Genomic DNA, 18,563 nt, shown 5'->3' with positions numbered 1-18,563 from the left:
GTCACTTCTGCCTTGTGTCCCTGGCCCTGCCGATCAAGTGTGATTTCCAGGGGCCAGACCACTTCCTTCAGACCCCCAGACCCTCCTATGATCAGAAAGACCACTTCCCCCAGGCAATAGCTGGAGCTTAATGAAAAGGCAATTATTCTACATCATTATCCCCCTTTTAAAAAGGATAATTTAGGTTTATACCAGGGATCAGCAACTTGCAGCCTATGGGACAAATCCAACTTTCAGCATATTTTTATAAATAAAGTTTTATTGGAACACAGCCATGCCCATTTGTTCACAATGTGCTGTCTATGGAGGCTTTCAGACTACAACAGCAGAGATGAGTAGTTGCAACAGACACCATATGGCCTGCAAAGTGTAAAATATCTACTACCTGGCCCTTTGCAGAACAAGTTTGCTGATCCCTGGTTTATAACATTATAAAAATAAAATAAGCTAATTTTGCGAAATTTGGACTATTCTATAAAAAAAAAAGGAAAAGTAATCACTTATAATTGCACCACTCTTAGAAGTGTGCTCTATTCATATTTTACATACTTGTGATCCACAGTATATGCAATTTCCATCCTGCTCTGTTTATCCCTTAATGCTATAACATCACATTTTTTCATATTATTCTGGGCTCTTCATACACATTGATTTTAATGAATGTAAAATATCATATCGATGCAGAATAATTTCCTTAACCATTTCCCTACCGCTGGATCTTACATCTTCCTATACCTCACTGTTGTAAACAACTCTGCAACAAACATCTTTGTGTGTGGTGTCTTTAGCATCCTTAAGATACAGACCCTCTTTCCAGGTGGTCTAGTGAAATCACCTTCCTTAACTTCTTTGGTTGTGACCCAAGTCTGGGGCATGCTAGGGACCTAATTCTGATTTGACTTCTTTCCCAACTCACATTTTTGCCTACTTGGTTTTCCTTCTGACTACCCTAGCTGCTCCATCCTTTCTGACCCATGTTATAGCCTTTATTAAAGACCCAAATGGTACATTTCTGAAATCAAAGGAGGAGCAACTTGTCTAGGGATATTGTGCTGACATCTAGCTCCAGATCATTTCTCTGCTGCACATGAACCAATTCCACAATTCGTGCAAGATGAACTCCAGGCTATTAACTGAGAGTCAGGGAGTGCCAGTGAAAAACGGAGTCCATAAGTGCCTGCGATCTGCTTAAATGTGCATGGAGTGATGGGAACTGACTCTTTGCAGAAGGGAAATCATTAAGTAGCCCCGGCTGCTGTAATCACGCCTTGATGCAAGCAGAGGCGAGCAGTCCATTTTGTTGGGCATGAGGAAGGACTCCAGCTGCCTTGTTCCACCCAAATCCCCCCCAGTGCGTCAGGTTTCCAGCATGTCAGCTGTTGTGATGTGGTTTCCGCCTTCCCAAGCTGTACTGTAAATTATTGGCTAATAGGATGGCAAACGCTACTTCTTTCTCCTTCTTTGAGTTCTTACAGTCTTCCAGACTCCCCCTCACCACTCCTCCTCCAGCAAGCGGACTGACTCTGTCTGCAGGGTCAGCAGCTTTCTGGGTGAGGTCTGAGGGTCAAGATAGGGGAGGTCCCCCTCAAATGAGGAGGTGGGTCGGGGGAACCTGCTAAGCTTCCACTGTGGAAGTAGGAAGGGGGTGTGGTGGCCATTGTGATCCCTTCCTCCCACCAGTTCCAGCTCACTCCGTAAACACATCCTCTGCTCTAAAAACCCACTCCCCCAAAATCCTTTAACACATATGGTGCCCCACATCTCCATCACATACCATGTGCTCCAACACGCCCACACATCCCCGATACATCACCAGTTACACCATCAAGAATGGCACGCCCCCTCCCCCAGCATCCCCAGTATGTACACCCAACTCGCACGCACACAGAACAACCCCTGCACAGAGCACATTCCATAATAGCCACGCAGTCCTCAGTGGACACTTAACACTCACATTGTGCCCCCAGCACCTATATCCAGCTTGTTCCCGTACTCAGAACACAACTGCAGCTCACAAGCTCATGAATATGCATGAATCACACACACACACACACACACACACACACACACGCCTGTGTCTTCCACGCCAGTACGGTCTGGCTTCCTCCTCCCCATTCTCACCCTGCACGTGTCTTCTGAACGTGATTGGCAAGGTGCAACTCAAAACACGGCTAACCGTCAAATATATCCAGTAATCCTCTCTCCTGGGAATGTCCACACCCTCCATTTATTCAATACATACCTAACTTTCAACCCTTGTTACCTGTAGCCTTTCTGCACAACAGCAGTAATATAAATATTCCTTAAAGTCAGGAAGCCGTGTCAGTTTCAACTCTGTATCCCTCTAAAGGTCTGGCACTGTTCCTGGCACATAATTCTAACCAAATGAATGAATGAATAAATGAGCAAAAAACCAAATGAACACTAGGATCCTTCCAAAAGATTCAGAACTGTAGAGATCTGATTCATTCTCTCCTAGGAAACACCTAGAGCTCTAAGGAGCCTGCCATCCATGGCATTTAGGCCAGTTTATAAGGAAACTGCTAGATTAGTGGAAACCAACAAAGAAAAATGAGCCCTGAGCAGGCCAGAAAATCTATTTAAGACAATGTCCTTGCACACCACTCCTTGGTGGCAAGGTTTTGGATTATTCTAGACACAAGCATTGAAGTGAACTTGCAGAAAAAAGCTTGGTGGTGAGGACTTCTCATTTTAAGACATTTCTTACATGGATCAGGTCAATGCATGGACCCATCTTTTCACCTGAGGGTCACGTTTATTTTTCTTTCTCTAAAGCTTGGAAGGAAATCCATTACTTCAAATTGAAGTGGAGCCAACCTCAGAGGTGAGAACCGGAGAGCAATGAAGCAACTTTTTCCAGGGGCTACCCACTTGGCAAAGCCGACTGATGTCTTTGATGACGCAGAGGGCTTGGGGCGGGCTGGGGGTGCAGTGGCCCTGTTTGATGGCTGTTCTAACTCCGGGACGACTAACGAGCAGGTGGCCCCTCCCGACACTGAGCCTAATGGGCCGTTATATGGTGTGCATCACGGAAAAGCTAGTTGTGCAGAAGTTGGCAAGTGACTTGCGTTCTTAGTTGAAAATTCAGCTCAGGGCTGGGTGAGTACCAAGGGGGATGTGCCCCGCTGCTTTCTGAAGAACATGTGGTAGGAGGAGACGGGAGCCTCAGGGACACTGGCTTGGCGGGGTGTTGAGAATGTTCTGGGGCTTCTTCCCACCTGCCAGAGCCCCTGGAGGAATAAATGAAGTCTTCGGGTGAGGCCCTGACTCCTCGGCTCTGCTGGTCTGTCCTGAACTGAAGGGAGTGGAGTCAGGGTTTCCAGAGAAAATCATGTCCTCTTCTGGAACCATTGTGGTAGTTGGAAAATGACCGTGGAAGAAGGTGTATTTCCTGGGTCATTTCTCCTGAGTGTGCCGTTGGAGACAGCTTGCTCGGATTTGGGGTCAGAAAGACCTGTACCCAGCCAAGGGACCGCCTTCTCCGGCTGTCTTGTCAGACTCCAAGCCCCTGAAAATCCCCCCGGCTCAGGCACCTGCTGCCCCCCATTCCAGCCAAAGAACCCAAGGGGCAGGACCCTGCAGCCCCAGGTGCCCCCAGACACCAGGCTGCGAAGGTAGGTCCCTGGGCCTTGAGTGTCTAACTGTTGCAGTGGTCATGTCTAAGTGTGCCTGAGTCATGTGGGTGTGCAGGGTAAAAATGAAAAGTCCTGGCCCTGGCCTTATGACATTCTGGTTCAGAAAATCTGGGCGTGGCCTAGGAATCTGCATTTTATAAGCCATCCCAGTGGATGTTTCCTACAGGCGGTCAGGTCTGTGCAAAGAACTCAACAGATCTTCACCTTATTGAAAACCTCACACCACCCCCAGGGGCAGATGTCATTAACCCCACTTTATGATGAGGAAAAGAAGGCCCAGAGAAGTGAAGTGACTTGCCCAAGGTCACACAGCAGCCAGATTCCAGCTCATTTGGTCTGAGTGTTAGGCTCATTCTGTCAACCTCTCCCTCTTGTATCTCAGCTGCACAGGAACCCCCAGCCTCTGGCCTGTGCTGAGTAGCTCTGACATCTCTCAGTTTCTGCCTCCTCAATTCCAAATTCCCTGGGGAAGCGAAGGCCCTCCATGTCGAGGGTTGTCATGTTATATGTAGGTGTATGGTGTACCCATATTTCAGCCTGTCATTTTTCTTACTCCCACATAAATAATCAGGCAAGTCAAAACATCATGGTCGAGTAGGAGGGCGTCAGATATTAGGATCTGAGAGGCTTGAATCTTAATCCTAGCCCAGCCTGGCTGCCTGACCAGAGCTAGGCACTTCCCACAGGGACCAACCATCCCCGTTTGCCAGTTTTCCAAGTGTGAGACTTTCAGTGCCCAAATGGGCAATGTCATGGGAAACCGGAATACGTGGTCCTGCTAGCATTTCCCCTCTCTGAGCCTCAGTTTCCCTGTAGCACAAGAGGGATGGATTGCCAGGATCTCCCTTTCAGCTCCTTCATTGCATTGCAGTACAGTGATAGGCAGGAGGTACCTGGGCAAATAGAGAGACACGTGTGCACCAGCCGAAAACACACAGTGGGGCACAATGGGACCTGGCGGGCAGGTGGGGCAGTGGCGGGAACTGACCCCTCTCCCCCTCTGGCCGCAGAACGAGGAGGGTCACGACGAGGCCGAGGAGTCGGAGGATGACTTTGAGGAGATGAACCTGTCCCTGCTCTCGGCCCGGAGCTTCCCGCGCAAGGCCAGCCAGACCAGCATCTTCCTTCAGGAGTGGGACATCCCCTTTGAGCAGCTGGAGATCGGCGAGCTCATCGGGAAGGGCCGCTTCGGGCAGGTGTACCACGGCCGCTGGCACGGGGAGGTGGCCATCCGGCTGATCGACACTGAGAGGGATAATGAAGACCAGCTCAAGGCCTTCAAGCGGGAGGTGATGGCCTACAGGCAGACACGGCACGAGAACGTGGTGCTCTTCATGGGCGCCTGCATGAGCCCGCCCCGCCTGGCCATCATCACCAGGTCAGTCCCACCCGGGCTCCCCGCCCGTACGCTCGTTCCCAAAGCCCTGCTTCCGGCAGCGTTGAGAAATGCGGGTTCTGGTGAATTCAACATTCTGGTAAATAGAGAGTCTCTGGCTTTACCAAATCACAACTTATATGGTTTGAAGATTTGAGAGTCCAGAAAATACGATTAATGCTAGAACTCTGGCAGAGTGATGCCCTGGAGCGGGCAACACATGGGAAGTCAGAAAGGTGGCTTCTAAACCCGCCTGTGCTCCATATTTGTGAAACAGCGTCTCTGAGACTCACTTTCTCCAAATGTAAATTGAACGGATTAGGCTAAATCAGGGATCAGCAAACTTTCTCTCTAAAGGACCCAACAGTATTTTTGGCTTTGCGGGCCATACAGTTTCTCTAGTGACTGCTCAGCTCTGCCACTGTAGTGTGAAAGCAGCCTCAGACAAGATGTAAATGGATGTACGTGGCTGTGTGCCAATAAAACATTATTAACACAACCAGGCGATGGGCTGGGTTTGGCCTGCAGACCCTAGTTTGTTGACCCCTGGACTGACATTCTGATGACTTGCTCTGGCTTTCATTAAAATAGCAGAGCACTTTTGTCGAACTCTACCATGGTTGTTTTAAATATCCAGGATCCATGGTCTATAGCTGCACAAAAGGGGTAGTTAACAGAGAACTGACATTAAGAAAATGTCACATGATAGGAACTTTCTTGGACTTGCTCTCTCTAACCTGTAGGCATTGAAAAAAAACAGCTTTGGTTTCAGTTGAACAGTTGTGGAACAATCCTTTGGTGTGTTTTTAAACTCTGGCCTTTGCTCCCCTGTTGCATTAGGACTGGCCACAGCAGCAGTGTTCTTGGTGTGTCCTGTGATGCCAAGTGTCCATTAGGAGCCTTCTCATTCTTATTCTCAACCCAAGCAATAAGATCCCAAATACACAAGCCTCACACTTGGGCAGGTGCCATAGTGGGAGCTGTGGGCTCAGGGAAGAGCTGCTGTGTCTTTGATCTGCTCCCTTGTGATCCATACAAAGCCTTTTTGAGTCCATTTGTAAGACCTGGGTGATCGGTAGAAGGTGTGTTATTGTCCGTCACCATTGATTATGCAGTTGGTGGGTTGACTGGAACCCACGTGTCAAATGGTAAGTGCTTGCAAAGGACTAGAGATCTAAGGATGGCCCTTCAACCCTCCTTAAACCAGGGTATAAATTGACGGTTCTCAACTCTACACAGGACCAGAAGTGGCTCTCAAATAATCAGCCCAGATCATATTCAAGGGCTGAGCTGTCCTGATTAGGTGAGTGTATCAGTAAGCTTTTGCTGAGTAACAAATACCCCAAAGTCACAGTTTCTTTCTAGTCTGCAAACAGTTCTGGGCTGAGCCAGGCTCAGTAGCTGGGCTCTTAGATGTGTCTGTGGTCCGCTGGCTGGTCAGACTGAGGGCTGGTCAGTCTCAGATGCATTCACTCACGTGTCTGCTGTTGGCAGACTGTCAGCTGGGGTGCCTCGGCTCTTCTCCACACAGCCTCTCATCCCTGCAACAGGCCAGCCTGGGCTCATTCCCATGGGTAGTCTCAGGGTTCCAAATGCAGCAAGACAACAAGAGGTCAAGCCCTGTTGGACAAGTGCCTTTCACATCTCTGTCTGCATTGCATTGGCCAAGTCACGTGGCCAACCTCCATCCAAGGCATGGAGAACAGAGTCTGCCTTTGGATGGGAGGATTTGCAATGCCATGTTGCATGAACGTGGATGCAGGGAGAGAGACAGTCTGCAGCCATTCTTACCACCTACCACTGCATGTAAGACCCTTAGCTCCCTTTTCTTTCCCCTTTCTAGTATGTATCATCTATATTAGCAGGCTGTCAATGGTCCTTTACTTGAGGTGCACAAGTCTGGTTGGAAGGTGGTCTTTCCCCCACCACCGGCCTTCTGCCCACTGTTCCCACCAGTCTGTTAACCCAGCTTTCTCTCTGGTCAGCCCCTCACCTTCTGACCTGCTAACCCCTCTTTTTCAAATCCCCAAATTAGAAATTTGAAATCCATCATCTCTTCTCCTTTGCCTAGACCCTCTAAGGACCTCCCGGCCTCTGACTTTTTCAGGGGTATCAGTGGAACCCAGTTACCCAAGCCTCCCTCCCCTCTTTCCCAAGGGCTGGCTAATTGGAAATGGATGGATTCAGTCAGCAGCCATCCTTGAAAAAAGAGTGGTCATTATGAAAATGTGTTGCTCCCCCTGCAAGCCAGCTGCGTTGGCAGCCCCTTTTCTATTACATACAAAATGCTGAGTCCCCCTCCCCAAGCACCCTAACTGCCTGCATATTTCACAGATAGCGCAGCCTTTTCCTGGCACCATGATAAAGACTCTGCAGCTTTGGGACATATAATTGGTCTCTGGAGTGTTTTGGTATTTTGTTTGAAGAAGCCAGATGAGCCCCAGAGAAGTGACATTTATTGCATAGTATTGTGTCCTTGTATATCTATCTTAGAGGGCGGCTGAGTGCCCTCCTCTCTCCCGTTCAGCAACGTCCACTTGTTGGCCACCCAGCTTTCTTATCTGAACATTCAGTTTGAAACCAAATATTTGAGTAATTTGATCAATCACTCGCATTCGTGCAGTTGGTTGGCAGAGGTTGATGGTTGGATGATAGCCAACCAACTGGAACAGTTTCTGGACCCTGGATTTATTTTACAGGGAACATAAGACCAGATAATTACCTGGCATATTCCGGATAAATTCACAATGGCATGTTCTAGCCAATTACCTAGTAATTATCGTTGAAGTTAACAAGTATTTCTAAGATTAGCTTCCTTGTAATGCGATGTGTATGGCTCTTGGGGAATGAGTAATAACCAACTAGTTACCCAATTGCTAGATCCACAAATGCAATTAGCAGCAGTATTGCTAAATCGTTTCACGATTGGGTCATTATGAGATGATTGCAAAGCTATCGACAGTCGGCACAATTGCTCATTTTTTTAAAACTCCAGATGGAATTTGAATGCCAATAAAGATAGAGTTGAATGAAAGCATCTCTTATCCTTCTACCTTGCTGCAGCGTTTCTTTTTTTTTTCTTTTTAACATATTTATTGGAGTATAATTGCTTTACAATGGTGTGTTAGTTTCTGCTTTACAACAAAGTGAATCGGTTATACATATACATATGTTCCCATATCTCTTCCCTCTTGCGTCTCCCTCCGCCCCACCCTCCCTGTCCCACCCCTTTACGTGGTCACAAACCACCTAGCTGATCTCCCTGTGCCATGCGGCTGCTTCCCACTAGCTATCCACTCTACATTTGGTAGTGTATATATGTCCATGCCACTCTCTCACTTCGTCACAGCTTACCCTTCCCCCTCCCCATATCCTCAAGTCCATGCTCTAGTACATCTGTGTCTTTATTCCCGTCCTACCCCTAGGCTCTTCATGACATTTTCTTTTTCTTAGATTCCATATATATGTGTTAGCATACGGTATTTGTTTTTCTCCTTCTGACTTACTTCACTCTGTATGACAGACTCCAGGTCCATCCACCTCACTACAAATAACTCAATTTCGTTTCTTTTTATGGCTGAGTAATATTCCATTGTATATATGTGCCACATCTTCTTTATCCATTCATCTGTTGATGGACACTTAGGTTGCTTCCATGTCCTGGCTATTGTAAATAGAGCTGCAATGAACATTTTGGTACATGACTCTTTTTGAATTATGGTTTTCTCAGGGTAGATGCCCAGTAGTGGGATTGCTGGGTTGTATGGTAGTTCTATTTGTAGTATTTAAGAAACCTCCACACTGTTCTCCACAGTGGCTGTATCAATTTACATTCCCACCAACAGTGCAAGAGTGTTCCCTTTTCTCCAAACCCTCTCCAGCATTTATTGTTTGTAGATTTTTTGATGATGGCCATTCTGACCAGTGTGAGATGATATCTCATTGCAGTTTTGATTTGCATTTCTCTAATGATTAATGATGTTGAGCATTCTTTCATGTGTTTGTTGGCAATCTGTATATCTTCTTTGGAGAAATGTCTATTTAGGTCTTCTGCCCATTTTTGGATTGGGTTGTTTGTTTTTTTGTTATTGAGCTGCATGAGCTGCTTGTAAATTTTGGAGATTAATCCTTTGTCAGTTGCTTCATTTGCAAATATTTTCTCCCATTCTGAGGGTTGTCTTTTCATCTTGTTTATGGTTTCCTTTGCTGTGCATAAGCTTTGAAGTTTCATTAGGTCCCATTTGTTTATTTTTGTTTTTATTTCCATTTCACTAGGAGGTGGGGCAAAAAGGATCTTCCTGTGATTTATGTCACAGAGTGTTTTGTCTATGTTTTCCTCTAAGAGTTTTATAGTGTCTGGCCTTACATTTAGGTCTTTAATCCATTTTCAGCTTATTTTTGTGTATGGTGTTAGGGAGTGTTCTAATTTCATACTTTTATATATACCTGTCCAGTTTTCCCAGCACCACTTATTGAAGAGGCTGTCTTTTCTCCAGTGTATGTTCTTGCCTCCTTAGTCAAAGATAAGGTGACCATATGTGCGTGGGTTTATCTCTGGGCTTTCTATCCTGTTCCATTGATCTATCTTTCTCTTTTTGTGCCAGTACCGTACTGTCTTGATTACTGTAGCTTTGTAGTATAGTCTGAAGTCAGGGAGCCTGATTCCTCCAGCTCCATTTTTTGTTCTCAAGATTGCTTTGGCTATTCAGGGTCTTTTGTGTTTCCATACAAATTGTGAAAATTTTTGTTCTAGTTATGTAAAAAATGCCAGTGGTAGTTTGATAGGGATTGCATTGAATCTATAGATTGCTTTGGGTAGTAGAGTCATTTTCACAATGTTGATTCTTCCAATCCAAGAACATGGTATATCTCTCCATCTATTTGTATCATCTTTAATTTCTTTCATCAGTGTCTTATAATTTTCTGCATACAGGTCTTTTGTCTCCTTAGGTAGGTTTATTCCTAGATATTTTATTCTTTTTGTTGCAATGGTAAATGGGAGTGTTTTCTTGATTTCACTTTCAGATTTTTCATCATTAGTGTATAAGAATGCCAGAGATTTCTGTGCATTAATTTTGTATCCTGCAACTTTACCAAATTCATTGATTAGCTCTAGTAGTTTTCTGGTAGCATCTTTAGGATTCTCTATGTATAGTATCATGTCATCTGCAAACAGTGACAGCTTTACTTCTTCTTTTGCGATTTGGATTCCTTTTATTTCTTTTTCTTCTCTGATTGCTGTAGCTAGAACTTGCAAAACTATGTTGAATAATAGTGGTGAGAGTGGGCAACCTTGTCTTTTTCCTGATCTTAGTGGAAATGCTTTCAGTTTTTCACCATTGAGGACGATGTTGGCTGTGGGTTTGTCATATATGGTCTTTATTATGTTCAGGAAAGTTCCCTCTATGCCTACCTTCTGCAGGGTTTTTATCATAAATGGGTGTTGAATTTTGTCGAAAGCTTTCTCTGCATCTATTGAGATGATCATATGGTTTTTCTCCTTCAATTTGTTAATATGGTGTATCACGTTGATTGATTTGCGTATGTTGAAGAATCCTTGCATTCCTGGAATAAACCCCACTTGATCATGGTGTATGATCCTTTTCATGTGCTGTTGGATTCTGTTTGCTAGTATTTTGTTGAGGATTTTTGCATCTGTGTTCATCACTGATATTGGCCTGTAGTTTTCTTTCTTTGTGACATCTTTGTCTGGTTTTGGTATCAGGGTGATGGTGGCCTCGTAGAACGAGTTTGGGAGTGTTCCTCCCTCTGCTATATTTTGGAAGAGTTTGAGAAGGATAGGTGTTAGCTCTTCTCTAAATGTTTGATAGAATTCGCCTGTGAAGCCATCTTGTCCTGGGCTTTTGTTTGTTGGAAGATTTTTAATCACATTTTCAATTTCAGTGCTTGTGATTGGTCTGTTCATATTTTCTATTTCTTCCTGGTTCAGTCTCGGCAGGTTGTGCATTTCTAAGAATTTGTCCATTTCTTCCAGGTTGTCCATTTTATTGGCATACAGTTGCTTGTAGTAATCTCTCATGATCTTTTGTATTTCTGCAGTGTCAGTTGTTACTTCTCCTTTTTCATTTCTAATTCTATTGATTTGAGTCTTCTCCCTTTTTTTTCTTGATGAGTCTGGCTGATGGTTTATCAATTTTGTTTATTTTCTCAAAGAACCAGCTTTTAGTTTTATTGCTCTTTGCTATCGTTTCCTTCATTTCTTTTTCATTTATTTCTGGTCTGATCTTTATGATTTCTTTCCTTCTGCTAAATTTGGGGGTTTTTTTTGTTCTTCTTTCTCTAACTGCTTTAGGTGCAAGGTTAGGTTGTTTATTTGAAATGTTTCCTGTTTCTTAAGGTAGGATTATATTGCTATAAACTTCCCTCTTAGAACTGCTTTTGCTGCATCCCATAGGTTTTGGGTCATCGTGTCTCCATTGTCATTTGTTTCTAGGTATTTTTTGATTTTTTCTTTGATTTCTTCAGTGATCACTTCGTTATTAAGTAGTGTATTGTTTAGCCTCCATGTGTTTGTATTTTTTACAGATCTTTTCCTGTAATTGATATCTTGTCTCATAGCATTGTGGTTGGAAAAGATACTTGATACGATTTCAATTTTCTTAAATTTACCAAGGCTTGATTTGTGACCCAAGATATGATCTATCCTGGAGAATGTTCCATGAGCACTTGAGAAAAATGTGTATTCTGTTGTTTTTGGATGGAATGTCCTATAAATATCAATTAAGTCCATCTTGTTTAATGTGTCATTTAAAGCTTGTGTTTCCGTATTTATTTTCATTTTGGATGATCTGTCCATTGGTGAAAGTGGGTGTTAAAGTCCCCTACTATGATTGTGTTACTGTTGATTTCCCCTTTTATGGCTGTTAGTATTTGCCTTATGTACTGAGGTGCTCCTATGTTGGGTGCATAAATATTTACAATTGTTATATCTTCTTCTTGGATTTATCCCTTGATCATTATGTAGTGTCCTTCTTTGTCTCTTCTAATAGTCTTTATTCTAAAGTCTATTTTGTCTGATATGAAAATTGCTACTCCAAGCTGATTTCCATTTGCATGGAATATCTTTTTCCATCCCCTCACTTTCAGTCTGTATGTGTCCCTAGGTCTGAAGTGGGTCTCTTGTAGACAGCATATATACGGGTCTTGTTTTTGTATCCATTCAGCCAGTCTGTGTCTTTTGGTGGGAGCATTTAATCCATTTACATTTAAGGTAGTTATCAATATGTATGTTCCTATTACCATTTTCTTAATTGTTTTGGGTTTGTTATTGTAGGTCTTTTCCTTCTCTTGTGTTTCTTGCCTAGAGAAGTTCCTTTTGCATTTGTTGTAAAGCTGGTTTGGTGGTGCTGCACTCTCTCAGCTTTTGCTTGTCTGTAAAGGTTTTAATTTCTCCATCAAATCTGAATGAGATCCTTGCTGGGTAGAGTAATCTTGGTTGTAGGTTTTTCTCGGTCATCACTTTAAATATGTCTTGCCACTCCCTTCTGGCTTGCAGAGTTTCTGCTGAAAGATCAGCTGTTAACCTTATGGGGAGTCCCTTGTGTGTTATTTGTTGTTTTTCCCTTGCTACTTTTTGTATGTTTTCTTTGTATTTAATTTTTGATAGTTTGATTAATATGTGTCTTGGCATGTTTCTCCTTGGATTTATCCTGTATGGGACTCTGTGCTTCCTGGACTTGATTAACTATTTTCTTTCCCATATTAGGGAAGTTTTCAACTATAATCTCTTCAAATATTTTCTCAGTCCCTTTCTTTTTCTCTTCTTCTTCTGGGACCCCTATAATTCGAATGTTGGTGCGTTTAATGTTGTCCCAGAGGTCTCTGAGACTGTCCTCAATTCTTTTCATTCTTTTTTCTTTATTCTGCTCTGTGGTAGTTATTTCCACTATTTTATCTTCCAGATCACTTATCCATTCTTCTGCCTCAGTTATTCTGCTATTGATCCCTTCTAGAGTATTTTTAATGTTATTGTGTTGCTCATTGTTGCTTGTTTCCTCTTTAGTTCTTCTAGGTCCTTGTTAAATGTTTCTTGCATTTTCTCTATTCTATTTCCAAGATTTTGGATTATCTTTACTATCATTATTCTGAATTCTTTTTCAGGTAGACTGCCTATTTCCTCTTTATTTGTTAGGTCTGGTGGGTTTTTACCTTGCTCCTTCATCTGCTGTGTGTTTTTCTGTCTTTTCATTTTGCTTATCTTACTGTGTTTGGGGTCTCCTTTTTGCAGGCTGCAGGTTCGTAGTTCCCATTGTTTTTGGTGTCTGTCCCCAGTGGCTAAGGTTGGTTCAGTGGGTTGTGTAGGCTCCCTGGTGGAGGGGACTAGTGCCTGTGTTCTGGTGGATGAGGCTGGATCTTGTCTTTCTGGTGGGCAGGTCCACGTCTGGTGGTGTGTTTTGGGGTGTCTGTGGACTTATTATGATTTTGGGCAGCCTCTCTGCTAATGGGTGGGGTTGTGTTCCTGTCTTGCTCGTTGTTTGGCATAGGATGTCCAGCACTGTAGCTTGCTGGTTGTTGAGTGAAGCTGGGTGCTGGTGTTGAGATGGAGATCTCTGGGAGGTTTTCGCCGTTTGATATTACGTGGAGCTGGGAGGTCTCTTGTAGACCAGTGTCCTGAAGTTGGCTCTCCCACCTCAGAGGCACAGCACTGACTCCTGGCTGCAGCACCAAGAGCCTTTCTTCCACACGGCAAATTTCAGGCACCCTTCTTCAGTATGTTTTATAGGCATGTTCAGGAAACACAGCAGTGACTAACACAGATGAGTATAGCCTCTCTCGAGCTTTCGTGCCACCCTAGTCTCGGAGTTCCCGCCCCTGCTCCTCAGGCCGCGTCCCCGTGCGAGGCGGGGCTGTGTGGTGACGCCGCTGCAGCGTTTCTTAGACCACGGTTTCCCCATCTGTAAAATGAGCAGGTAAAAGCAGGTGTTTGTTGCAGGGTCCTTCTTTGGTTCTCTGAGACTGGGCTGCTTCAGAAGCAGACTGGGACTGCTCTGGAGCTGCACTTCCCAAAATACGGTCCACCAGGACTTGCTGCATCAGAGCCAACAAAGGGAGGTGGGTCGCTAAAATGCAGGCTCCTGGGTGCTACCTCTATTAGTTTCCTAGGGCTGTCATGACAAATTGCCACAAACTTGTTGGCTTAAAACGCCACACATTCATTCTCTTACGGGTCTGCAGGTCCGAAGCCTGGAGTGGGTCTCGCTAGGCTAATATCAAGGCAAGCCTGCTTTCTTTTCTGGAGGCTACAGAGGAGAATCTGTGTCCTTGCCTTTCCCAGCCTTTGGAGCTGCCTTCCTGGCATTTCTTGGCTTGTGGCCCCTTCCTCCATCTTCAAAGCCAGCAGCATGGCGTCTTCCGGCATCACGGATCACATCTCCCTCTTATAAGGACTCTTGTGATTACGTGTAGGATCCACCCAGATAACCCAAGACAATCTCCCATTTCAAGATGCTTGACTTAATCACACATGCCAAGTCCCTTTTGCCGTATAAAGTAACTGTCACCGTTTCTAGCGATTAGTAGCTGGATAGCATTGGCAGTCATTTTTCAGTCTGCCACATACCCTCAGTCTGGTGCATCCAGTCTATTTGTAGGTGAAGCCTTTTCAACCAAGCTCCCCGGCCCATTCTAATTTGACGAATATTTGGGAACCCTGCCTTAGAGAGTGTTGCCAGGAAGTACGTTATGTGCCCAGCATTGGTGTCAGATGTGTCCAGCTCGTGCAAAGGGAAATGGAAGCGGGGAAAATTTCCAAGGAAAACAGACCAGACAGAATTATGTAGTATTGGGATCTCGGTGGGAGGTAATTCTTTATTTATCTGGTGACAGGGGTAGGGGTCAACCTACCTTAGCTTGGGGCCATGGAGACAAAGACAAAGCAAATCCCTGAAATTGATGTCTCCGAGAGGGCTTCACTGGGGGATACTGATCCCACTGAACCCATCCCTGCTGTGTTACAGATGTCGACACTGAGACCAGGAGAGGAAAAGTGGAGCCAGGACAGGAGCACAGGTCTCCATCGTCAATACACCTCATTCTCTGACTTGAAAACCCCATCCTTCTCCAATGCTTGTTCATCCATCCATCCATCCCACAGATATTTAGTAAACACTTATTATGCACCAGGCATTTTGCTGAATGTTAGGGGACGATGGTGAGCAAGACAGACGTGGACCCGGTTCACAGAGTGCTGCCATTTTTAGTAGGAGAGACAGACTAGTACTAAAGTGGTAATGAGATAATTCAAGCAGGTCCCAGTCTGTTGAGGGAAACAAACTGGAGAGATGTGCTACAGAGGGACTTGGGTGTCGGGGTTATTTTGCGGGGGTGTGGGGGGGGTCCAGGCAGCCTCTCTGAAGAAGTGGTATTTGGGCAGGGACCTGGATGCTAGGAGCCAGCTGTGCAGACTCAGGGGCAGGGCATACCCAGCAGAGGGAACAGCAAATGCAAAGGTCCTGGGGTAGGAATAAGCAGGGAGTGTTTGGGGACCAGAAGGAAGACTGTGGTGGCAAAGCATGGTGGCTGAGGGCAAAAGGGTAGAAGATGAGGGTAAAGAAGCTGGCAGGAGCCAGACTGTGGAGGGGAGGGGGCTCTCCAGCCTGGTTGGGGAGCGGGGGGGCTTTAAAACAACCGACAGCTACCCCAGTCTCTCAACCTCGACACTGTGACATTTGGGGCTGGATGATTCATTTATGGGGTCTGTCCCGTGTGCTCTGGGATGTTCAGCAGCGTCCCTGCCTCCTTCCCACTAAATGCCGGTAGTACCAAGTCCCCAGCTGTGATAACCCAGATGTCTTCAAACACTGCCAACGTCCTCTGGGGCAAAGTCGCCCCAATGAGAACTATTGCCCTGGGGTCTCTAATTTAATTAGCCTGGATGGGGCTGGGACCTCAGTACAAAACCTCCCCAGGTGACTCTATCGGCAGTCAGGAGACGCTCTGAGACCCTCTGTCGTAGGACCTAAAAGCTTGGTCTGGATTTTATGCTCCACGCAGCAAGCAGGGACAACATCTGGTGTCTTTGAGGGCAAAAACTGGGAAACTTCCAAAATGAAGGGTGACAGCCCAAGGGAAGTATTTTGGCAGCTGCAGAGGCAACAACAGTTCAACGAAATGTCAGTTTATCTCCCCTAACTTCCCAACATGATCAGAGAGCTGATGGCTTCATCTGCCGCCAGCATCCTCTCCTCCAGCCCATCCCACTGCCCTTGGCCAGCCCAGGAAAGGCTGTGTTATGGAGACCGCCCTATCGTGGTTGCTGTTTTAACAGCGTACGACGGTCTGCACCAGTGTAGAGGAAGCTGAGGGAGGGAGAAACTGCCTCATTCTGCCCAGAAACGTTTATCACAATGTCTTGTTGTCCTCCTCAGCTTCTGCACCAGCCCTCCCTCAGGACAGGAGGACATGGAGAGCTGTGGGCCAGGCAGGGACTGTGGTTCTGTCACCTGCTTCCTTTTCTTGCAACTGAAGGAGGAACAACTGATCTTCATTGTTGAAACCATTTCGCTGATTGAGGGGCATTTATTTAATGTTAATAAATGCAGAACCCCCAAAATAAACCCCCAAAAGCAACAGATTCCACCAGCCTTCAGCACGGCACAGTGATGGTCTCCCGTTATCACTGTGCCCATTTTACAGGTGGGAAGACTGAGGTCTGAGGTTGGCGAGGTCAAGGGAGCCCTTGCCCAGGTCATAGAACAAATAATTGGCAGAACTTGGATTTGAGCAAATGTACATCTGAATATTAGTCTAGCATGTTCCTTCTTTGCCACCGGGTTGAGGGGGATGGGCTCAGCTCATAAGCAATAACCGGTCGGGGGAGTTTGCCACCTTTGATCATATCCAAATCAGCTGGTGAACTTGGTAACAATACAAGGCCATGCCCCGTCTCACTCCAACGAGCCAAGGCCTCTGACTTTTTTATTAAGTTCCAGAGGATTGGGTACACCACAGTTTGAGAACCACTTTCTTATTAAACTGAGTTTCATTTTTTCGGAGCTTTGATTTTCTGTTTATGTACTTCTGAAATGCCCTGTAATTTCCCATGGGGCCAACACACACACCTCTTCCGTGTACACCCTAAATGACACCCCAGCTCTCTCCTTTCTCTCTCCCATTCTTGTCCTCTCTCCCACACCCCTTCTCTCATTCGTACAAACACATGCTGTGTTATTCTCTTTCCCTGTAAAAGACTCATTTCATTAATATTAGCAACTCACAAAGGTCGGATAGCCCAGAAGTCCCCACCCCCCAAATAATTTTCTAGAATTCCCCAAATTGTTTAAATCTGTGCTTCATAGTGTGCCCCACCCCCACCCCCAACCAGCATCACCTGGGAACTTGTTAGAAATGCAAATTCTTATCCCCTCCCTGCCAATCAGAGGCTTGGGGGTGGGCCCAAGCCCCTCCAGGAGATTCTGATGCATGCTGGAGCTCAGACTCCTGCTTTAAAGAAACCTGTTCCTGCTTCCTGTGCTGGGCGAGCGGACTTTTCTACTGCCTAGAGTTTCCTGCATACTCCAAAACCTCCTTGCCCCCTCACCCAGCGATTCTGCCAGGAGGCACTGAGAGGTGAGCAGCTGAGTTCAAGGTGAGAGAGGGCCTAGAATGTCCCAGTGTGAGAACCAGCAGGGGCCTTAGAGCCGTCTCTTAGCTTCAGTTCACGAATGTACCTTCCACGGTCATTTACTGGACCTGAGAGCCAGGCTGGGGGCTGGATGCTCAGAACAGAGTTCCTACAGTTTACACAAGGATTTCATGTGCCAGTAGAAGAGACAGATAATAACAAGTTAAACAGATCATTAAGATAATTAAAGCATTTTGTTAAGTGCTATGAAGGCCAGAAACAGTGGGAGGGCTGGGGTCAGAGCCACAGGTTTGCGACATTGAAGAGGCGCTCGGAAGAGCTGTCCAGGGTGGGGGGGGTGACATTTGAGCTGAGACCTAAGGACGAGGAGGAGATGGCTGTGCAGAGAGGCAGAGAAAGCAGTCTGAGCAGCAGTACAGCAGGTGCAAAGCCCCTGAGGTTGTTACAGAACCAAATTTGGGTTTGCTCACCTACGCACAGTAAGGCCAACCTACTGACACCAGGTTGTGGTGAAGGAAGGTGCAGCATTCACTGCAGGGTGTCCAGCAAGGAGTACAGGCTGAACTCTCTAATGGCCCTCAGGGAAGTGTTTTTAAAGACAGAGTGAGGGAGGAGGGTGTGGGGTATGTGATCAGCTCGTGGACATTCTTCTGATTGGCTGGTGGTGGAGTAATCGGGAGTCAACATCATCAATCTTCTGGCTCCAGCCAGTGTGGTCTGGGGTCTACGTGCTTGTGGGCAGCACGTAGTTAACTTCTTCCACCTGGTGGGGGATTCAGTATCTGCACAACAGCTCAGAGGATGTGGCTCAGAATATTATCTACAACCCTTGAAGAGGAACTAAAGGTCCTTGACTTTGCTTAATGGCTGAACTATTATTGTTTTGTCTTGCTTGGCTGTTTTCCTTTGTTTCTGCATTTTCTCACTT

The 18,563-nt window shown here is 45.7% G+C and overlaps 1 protein-coding gene across 1 annotated transcript in view; it reads left to right on the top strand.

Moving 5' to 3' along the window:
- The window catches only part of KSR2 (kinase suppressor of ras 2), a 402,202-nt gene that overhangs the window by 339,144 nt on the left and 44,495 nt on the right, over positions 1-18,563 (top strand). Inside the window, exons 13-14 of the mRNA XM_027124708.1 lie at positions 2,797-2,845; positions 4,667-5,034. Of these exons, the coding sequence (XP_026980509.1) occupies positions 2,797-2,845; positions 4,667-5,034 (417 nt within the window). The remainder of the gene's footprint in view (positions 1-2,796; positions 2,846-4,666; positions 5,035-18,563) is intronic.

The sequence above is a fragment of the Aethalodelphis obliquidens genome, unplaced genomic scaffold (assembly GCF_003676395.1).
Source record: "Aethalodelphis obliquidens isolate GAN/ISIS:26980383/991018 unplaced genomic scaffold, ASM367639v1 scaffold28, whole genome shotgun sequence".
In the NCBI taxonomy this organism is placed as follows: domain Eukaryota; kingdom Metazoa; phylum Chordata; class Mammalia; order Artiodactyla; family Delphinidae; genus Aethalodelphis; species Aethalodelphis obliquidens.
The sequence above is the reverse complement of the archived record's forward strand: the minus strand, read 5'-3'. Positions and strand labels throughout refer to the sequence as shown.